Here is an 8,799-nt window from a genome sequence, read left to right as displayed (position 1 = left end):
AGTAATTAAAAAATATATATATATTTTTTAAATATTATTCCTCATCGGAATGACTTAACATGAAAGCGTACAAACCATAAAGAGTTCACAATGGGGGAGATTTATCAAAACCTGTGCAGAGGAAAATTTGCCCAGTTGCCCATAGCAACCAATCAGATCTCTTCTTTGATTTTGCAGAGGCCTTGTTAAAAATCAAGCAATCTGATTGGTTGCTATGGGCAACTGGGCAACTTTTACTTTGCACAGGTTTTGATAAATGTCCCCCATTAATGATTTTACAATGACTAAAAGTTATGAAAGCAACATCTGAGAAGGTTCATACTACAAAGCTGCTTCTTATGTAACATATTCTATACTGAATTCAATGTCTTCTCTAAAGGAAAAAATTGAGGAGGTATATTTCTGTATACCTTTTTATTTATTGTGTTGAGTAGCATAGTTGACTGCGCTATTCAGTACAGAGGCATCTCAACAAAAAGCATATCTTGCAGTAAATAAAAATATAAATAAAAAGCATAAGTGGTCAAACAAGTCTTACAGTATGTTTTTTTTTTTCTATTTTAAATAAAGATCTGTTGTGGAGACAAACTCTTGTGGTGACCCAGTACAGAATCACGTGTTCTTCTGTTTGTAAAGCAAGCCAGTTAACCGTAACCTTGTGTCAGAGTGATTATTTGCCCCGTGCCTGGCACAGGTGAAGCTGGTCTACCTCGGGTGGTGTATAGGTCAACCATGCCCCTGCGTCACAATAAGGTTAATAACACATTACCCCGTCCAACACTCTCATATTTCTGCTATGGACTTGTATGCTGCAAAATCAGTCAAGGTTTACCTAGTGCAGAACCAAAGAATGACATTTTACTTTTTTAATTCTATAAGATTTCACACACAGATTTCCAATGAAACCAGGGATGCTCTATAGCAGAGGTCCCCAACCCAGTCTTGAAGGCCCACCGCCAACAGTCCAGGACATGATTTTTCCCCTGTTCTATTCCAATAAAGTAACTGAAAAAAACGGAATGTTGGTGGACCCTGACAACTGGTTTAAGGACCACTGCTCTGTAGGATAAAGATCTGGCACTGCGAAGGTCAGAAAGGCAAGGAAAATTTACTGCCATGTTCCTAGAGACAATCAATGACTATACAACCCCTTAGGATGGGGCATTGTCCTGCTGTCTTCTTCTGCCATAGGGGAAACAGCTGCCATGAAGGGGCGAGCTTGGTCAACCCCAATGTCCAAACCTCCATCCACAGGTATCAGAAGACCCAGGGTGCACCAAGAAAACATTTCTAACCTGAACTGTTCACACCTGACATAAATAGTTAATCTATTCATACTGTATATGTCAACTGCATCTGGATCAGCCATGTTTCTCCGCTGCTCAATGATACAATTTTTTCTCTTTTGCCCATTGTGTTCTTGCCTTTCTGTTTCCCTTAGACAGCAATGGCATTGGAGACAGCTATCCTCAGTTATAGACTATCCCTGCTCAGCCATGACAACTTGTACGTTCAGAGATGTTATGGACACACACCAGCATTGTATCCTGCTGCAGTTTCAGGCATGTGTTCATCCTGATTCCTATGCCCACTTTCACTGAATATTTTTCCTCAATTGCACTATTCTCAATATCAGTGTTTCCCAACCAGTGTGCCTCCTGTTATTGAAAAATTACAACTCCCAGCATGCCCTGGGAGTTGTAGTTTTGCAACAGCTGGAAGCACACTAGTTCTGTTTCTCCAGTAGCTTTTTTTTTTTTAAAAACACCAATGCAAAATCCATGTTTTTAATGGCATTTTTTGCATTCCCATACACTTCTATGGGAAAGATATGCCAAGAGTTCATAGAAAGAAAGAAAAAACACCATTAGTCTTAAAGGGGTACTCAGCCCCAGGACATCTTATCCCCTATCCAAAGGATAGGGGATAAGATGTCAGATGCTGGGGACCCCCAGGATCCTGGCTGCAGCACCCTGCATTCATTACTGCACAGAGCAAGCTCACTGCGTAATGACGGGTGATACAGGGGCCGGAGCATCATGACATCACGGCCCACCCCCTTAATGCAAGTCTATGGGAAGGGGTGTGCCCCTGTATCAGCCATCATTACGCACAGTGCGAGCTTGCTCTGTGCAGAAATGAATGCGGGGTGCTGCAGCCGAGATCCCGGGGGTCCCCAGCGGCGGGACCCCCGTGGTCTGACATCTTATCCCCTATCATTTGGATAGGGGATAAGATTTCCTGGGGCGGAGTACCCCTTTAACAAGCTGCCATTTGGAACATCACATATGGGATTCTGCTGCACTCTGCACACGGCTTAATTTCAGCGGCAGATGGAAATCCCGATCCCGTTGTCTGCAGAAAGAATAGACATGTCTATTCTTTCTGTGCATTTCCCTCTGAAATGCATTGCCATCTATGAGACAGCGCATTTCCGAGCGGTCCTAGCGCCCGCCGGACCATGTTAATGTGTGGAATGTCCGCCCGTGGACATTCCGCATATTTATGGCCGTGTGAAATGAGCCTAAAGCTGGCAGTGAAATTTCTAGTCTCGGCTAGCCTAGCATCAAGATTTCTCAGATTACTTGATTTTTCATTCTAAGGCCCTATTCAGTCGTTGGAATGTCCGCAATTACGCACAATTTCCCTTCCGCAATTATGCCAGAGTTGCAACAGAATTTCAGAGGAATTCTGTGCCCTCAAAACACAGAATTCCGCTAAAATTCAAAGCCCTATTGACTTTAATGGGATTCAGCAACGGAATTCAGCTAAATTAAAGACTGGTCTTTAAACTTAACGGAATGCGGAATTTCCACTGCAAAACTGTCACCACGGAAAATTTGCTGTTAGAATGGGACAGCGGAATACCATTAAAGTCTATGAGGAGCAAATTGCAATGGAATTTCCTCCGTGTGAACATGGCCTAAGGTGAGTTCACATCGAAACCGAAAACTGTTCATTGGGTTTTATGTTGTACTCCGGGGTCACCAGTCACTAAAGGAAAGCTCTGATAATAAAAAAAAAGGGGTGTCTCTAATAAAGTAGCCATTCAGCGTATATTATGCCTGACACACAATACACTGGTACCTTCCTTGGTTACAACACATAGCTACAGTATTTAAATGCACATAAAAGTAGAAAGACATTATAATAGATAATACCAGGTAGAATTAAGCATTTACATATATTAACTTCTTAAGGACGCAGGGCGTACTTGTACACCCTGTGCCCGGTCCCCGTATATAACACAGGGTCACACCGTGACCCCGCATCATAGCGGGTTGGTCCTGGCGGCTCATGAAAGCCGGGACCCTGGGCTAATAGCATGTGGCACCGATGTAGGCATGTAACCCTTTAGACGCAGCATTCAAAGTTGATCGCCACGTCTAAAGTAACAGAAATACACTCCCGGCAGCTCAGTCAGGCTGATCGGGACCATCGCGGTGAAATCGCGATGTCCCATTCAGCTAGAACGTCAGAAATCCAGGCTTGAGCAATCGACCGCCGATAACACTGATCATCTCCATGTTAATGCAAGGGGGGGATCTGTGTATAAGATCAGTATGTGCAGTGCTATAGCCACTAGAGGGGACAATAACACTGCAAAAAAAAAAAAAGTGTGAAAAAAAGTTAATAAAGATCATTTAACCCCTTCCCTAATAAAAGTAAGAATCACCCCCCTTTTCCCATTTAAAAAAAAAAAAAACAGTGTAAATAAAAATAAAAATAAACATATGTGGTATCGCTGCGTGCGGCAATGTCCGACCTATAAAAATATATAATTAATTAAACTGTACGGTCAATGGCATATGCAAAAAAAGAATCCAAAATAGCGTATTTTTGGTCACTTTTTATATCATGAAAAAAGAAATAAAAAGCGATCAAAAAGTCTGATCAATACAGAAATGGTAACAACAAAAACTTCAGATCACGGCGCAAAAAAATGTAAAAGTTACAGGGGTCAGAAGATGACAATTTTAAATGTATAAATCTTCCTGCATGTAGTTAGGATTTTTTTCTAGTACAAAAACAAACCTATATAAGTAGGGTGTCATTTTAACTGTATGGACCTACAGAATAATGATAAGGTGTCATTTTTACCGAAAAATGCACTAGTGTAGAAATGGAAGCCCCCAAATTTTACAAAATGGCATTTTTTCTTCAATTTTGTCGCACAATGATTTTTTTTTCGTTTTGCCTTGGATTTTTTGGTAAAATGACCAATGTCACTGCAAAGTAGAATTGGTGGCGCAACAAATAAACCATAATATGGAATTTTAGGTGCAAAATTGAAAGCGTTAGGATTTTTTTAGAAGGTGATGAGGAAAAAATGAAAATGCAAAAACGGAAAAACCCTGAGTCCTTGAGGGGTTGAAGAGGGACTCGGGGGACACTGCAATAGAGTCTGCCTGACAGGACAGTAAGGGTAAAGGAGTCCTGTACTGGGCCACCATATATATATATATATATATATATATATATATATATATATAATAATGGTAACTGGACAAATGCAAAAATGGAAAAACCCTGAGTCCTTGAGGGGTTGAAGAGGGACTCAGGGGACACCACAATAGAGTCTGCCTGACAGGACAGTAAGGGTAAAGGAGTCCTGTACTGGGCCACCATATATATACATATATATATATATATATATATATATATATATATATATATATATATATTATATAAAATAATGGTAACTGGACATTACGTAAAAGTTTTGCAACGATTTTGTTTCATAAGAAGCTGAACGTTCCTTATTTGCATACAGCCTGAAGGGAAGAAAAAGAATTCCATCGTGATGAACAGGACAAGAAGCAGTCTATGGCTGCACCTTCCGGCTGTGCTTTCCCCTCTTCTCTCCCTCCTTTGTTGCATTGTACATGACTCCTCCTCTGGTTGTCACATAACACATTGGCTATTCACAGCTTCCTCCCGTCTGGGGGAGATGCCAGGGGGCCTGCACTAGCTCCAGCCTTACCCACATACATGGTGCTGTTGTGTAATCACTGGTAACCAAGGTTGGCATGGCTCTGTTTACACTGCCTGATGCCATGCTCTTCCTGCAGGGCAGAGATCTCTGGCATTGGGCTGCCTGGCTTGTCCTCCTTTATTTGCTGTTTAAAGTCACTACATTGTATCTGATGTGGAGGGATCTGGATACAGCATACAGACCTTTTCCAGGTCCCCTGCGTCACTGGCTGTATGGGAACGCCCGGGAGGTAAGGGACAATTGGGTCTTTCAAAGGCCGGATTTATGGGGCAATTAATTTGTGAGTAAAGAGTAAAAATGCAAATGCTGAAGGATGTCCGGGCATGCTGGGAGCTGTAGTGTTGCAACAGCTGGAGGCACACTGGCTGGGAAACACTGAGGAACATGACTAGTGCAGGAATATGCAACATTTTTCGGCAAAATGTACCCAGTCGACATATGCCCCAATATATATTAATGGACACATCTGACTGGGGAAGTGTTGTTTTTTTTTATTTTTTTCCAACCAGTGTGCCTCCAGCTGTTGCAAAACTACAACTCCCCGCATGCCCGGACAGCCGTTGGCTGTCCGGGCATGCTGGGAGTTGTAATTTTGCAACAGCTGGAGGCACACCGGTTGGAAAACACAACACTAGGGACTACTACCTGCATGAGGATTTCTGACTTTAGTTTCCATTGTAGTTTCTGCAGATTGGAAAGGATCTGGATCTTATTTACCAGTGGTCTCGGAGCCATGTGTACGGCTTCCCCTTGTGGCTCGGGAATTTCTTCGCATCTCTAATCATTACTCATCCAGATTACGCAAAAGCGGTTTTCGCCAGACAAGGTACGGAAAAATCCAATATATCACCTCTTTTGGTTGTAAAGTTCTCGCTTTTTATACTATATATTCACAATGATTTGTTATCGTCCCATGCATTTCTATTATCCAGATTGACAAACTCTTGTTCTAAGGATAGGGCTGCACTGGAGAGGCAGGAAAGGGGTTAAAGAGGTTCTCTGGGGAAATAAAAGTTATCCCCTATCCACAGGACCACGGGATACGTGATACATTTTTTTTTTTATCATGGAGGGGATCCGACTGCTGGGACCACTGCGATCACATGTACAGGGGACCTACAGTGTACCATTTAAAGACAATTTTTTTAAAATATCAATAATTACGTAAAGTTTTAACTCATTTTAATGTATTCCTTAACTGCTGGGAGTAATATTTTGGTAACAGCTGGAGGCACAATGGATGGTAATTATTGGTGCAGACTGGTATAGGACTCTGTACACTGGTGTAGACTGGTATAGGACTATGAACTGTCCTTGATCCATTTTATTGACAGATACGGTTTTATTATGGAACACGATGTTTGCAAATACAGAGTAATGTGATCTGGAATATACTGCTTTTGTAAATTATAATATTAGATTATTTGTGCAAATATATTTGTGGTCGTGGCCCATGATAGTGGAATTGGACGTACTTACCACTGCTTGTCTTGATCTGTTTGTTTCACAACTCGTCCACCTGTAAAACACATCCTGCCACTGAACACACATGCCTTAACCTGGACTGATACTAACTGACCCTTATTACTGAATCTTAACAGCGGTTGAATTGTGCCCAAACCGCGAACGAGGGCACGCCTATAGTGGGCATGCCCTATTGGTGATAAATGAAAAAATGGGTTTGGGAGGGTGGGCAACGCTGTGCGATGAACGTGCCGGCTTGCAGAGAGGCCGAACGTTAAATACACCCGGCCCCTCCCACAAATTCAGCCGTAGGCTTCTCACTTGTGGTCGTGGCCCATGATAGTGGAATTGGACGTACTTACCACTGCTTGTCTTGATCTGTTTGTTTCACAACTCGTCCACCTGTAAAACACATTGTCACGATGCCGGCTGGCAGGTAGTGGACCCTCTGTGCCAGAGAGGGATTGGCGTGGACCGTGCTAGTGGACCGGTTCTAAGCCACTACTGGTTTTCACCAGAGCCCGCCGCAAAGCGGGATGGTCTTGCTGCGGCGGTAGTGACCAGGTCGTATCCACTAGCAACGGCTCACCTCTCTGGCTGCTGAAGATAGGCGCGGTACAAGGGAGTAGGCAGAAGCAAGGTCGGACGTAGCAGAAGGTCGGGGCAGGCAGCAAGGATCGTAGTCAGGGGCAACGGCAGAAGGTCTGGAAACACTGGCAAGGGACACACAAGGAACGCTTTCACTGGCACTAAGGCAACAAGATCCGGCAAGGGAGTGCAAGGGAAGTGAGGTAATATAGGGAGTGCACAGGTGATAACTCTAATTGGAACCACTGCGCCAATCAGCGGCGCAGTGGCCCTTTAAATCGCAGAGACCCGGCGCGCGCGCGCCCTAGGGAGCGGGGCCGCGCGCGCCGGGACAGAACAGACGGGGAGCGAGTCAGGTAGGAGAGCCGGGGTGCGCATCGCGAGCGGGCGCTACCCGCATCGCGAATCGCATCCCGGCTAGCAGCAGGATCGCAGCGCCCCGGGTCAGAGGACGTGACCGGGGCGCTGCAGCGGAGGAGGTGAAGCGAGCGCTCCGGGGAGGAGCGGGAACCCGGAGCGCTCGGCGTAACAGTACCCCCCCCCTTGGGTCTCCCCCTCTTCTTGGAGCCTGAGAACCTGAGGAGCAGACTTTTGTCAAGGATGTTGTCCTCAGGTTCCCAGGATCTCTCTTCAGGACCACAACCCTCCCAGTCTACTAAAAAAAAATTTTTTCCTCTGACCTTTTTGGCAGCCAAAATCTCCTTGACCGAGAAGACGTCCGAGGAGCCGGAAACAGGAGTGGGAGGAACAGATTTGGGAGAAAAACGGTTGAGGATGAGTGGTTTGAGAAGAGAGACGTGAAAGGCATTAGGGATACGAAGAGAAGGAGGAAGAAGAAGTTTATAAGAGACAGGATTAATTTGACACAGAATTTTGAAAGGACCAAGATAGCGTGGTCCCAACTTGTAGCTAGGGACACGGAAGCGGACATATTTAGCGGAGAGCCATACCTTGTCTCCAGGGGAAAAAACGGGGGGAGCTCTTCTTTTCTTATCCGCGAACCTCTTCATGCGTGAAGAAGCCTGTAAGAGAGAATTTTGGGTCTCTCTCCATATAATGGAAAGGTCACGAGAAATTTCATCCACAGCGGGCAGACCAGAGGGCAAGGGGGTAGGGAGGGGGGGAAGAGGGTGACGGCCGTACACCACGAAAAATGGGGATTTGGAGGAAGATTCAGAGACCCTGAAGTTATACGAGAATTCGGCCCATGGAAGGAGATCTGCCCAGTCATCCTGGCGGGAGGAAACAAAATGTCGCAAATAATCACCCAGGATCTGGTTAATTCTTTCTACTTGTCCATTGGACTGGGGATGATATGCAGAGGAAAAATTTAATTTAATCTTGAGTTGTTTACAGAGAGTCTTCTGCTTGAGGAGGCCAGGACTTGGGATCAGCATTTTTCTTGGTTAAAGCCACGATAGGAGCCACAATGGTAGAAAAATGTGGAATAAATTGCCTGTAATAATTGGCGAACCCCAAAAAGCGTTGGATAGCACGGAGTCCGGAGGGGCGTGGCCAATTTAAGACGGCAGAGAGTTTGTCTGGATCCATCTGTAGTCCCTGGCCAGAGACCAAATATCCTAGAAAAGGAAGAGATTGGCATTCAAACAGACATTTCTCAATTTTGGCATAGAGTTGGTTGTCACGAAGTCTCTGAAGAACCATACGGACATGCCGGCGGTGTTCCTCTAGATTGGCAGAAAAAATTAGGATATCGTCCAGATATACCACAACACAGGAGTATAATAGAT

At 44.5% G+C, this 8,799-nt stretch overlaps 1 protein-coding gene across 1 annotated transcript in view; it reads left to right on the top strand.

Annotated features, from left to right (window-relative positions):
* Window positions 1-4,910: 4,910 nt before the first annotated feature.
* Window positions 4,911-8,799, top strand: part of LOC130283264 (cytochrome P450 4B1-like) — a 38,281-nt gene continuing 34,392 nt past the window's right edge. The window contains exons 1-2 of the mRNA XM_056532488.1: window positions 4,911-5,225; window positions 5,678-5,822. Coding sequence (XP_056388463.1) covers window positions 5,031-5,225; window positions 5,678-5,822 — 340 coding nt within the window. The 5' untranslated portion in view covers window positions 4,911-5,030. The remainder of the gene's footprint in view (window positions 5,226-5,677; window positions 5,823-8,799) is intronic.

The sequence above is a fragment of the Hyla sarda genome, chromosome 7 (genome assembly GCF_029499605.1).
Source record: "Hyla sarda isolate aHylSar1 chromosome 7, aHylSar1.hap1, whole genome shotgun sequence".
Classification (NCBI taxonomy): domain Eukaryota; kingdom Metazoa; phylum Chordata; class Amphibia; order Anura; family Hylidae; genus Hyla; species Hyla sarda.
The sequence above is the reverse complement of the archived record's forward strand: the minus strand, read 5'-3'. Positions and strand labels throughout refer to the sequence as shown.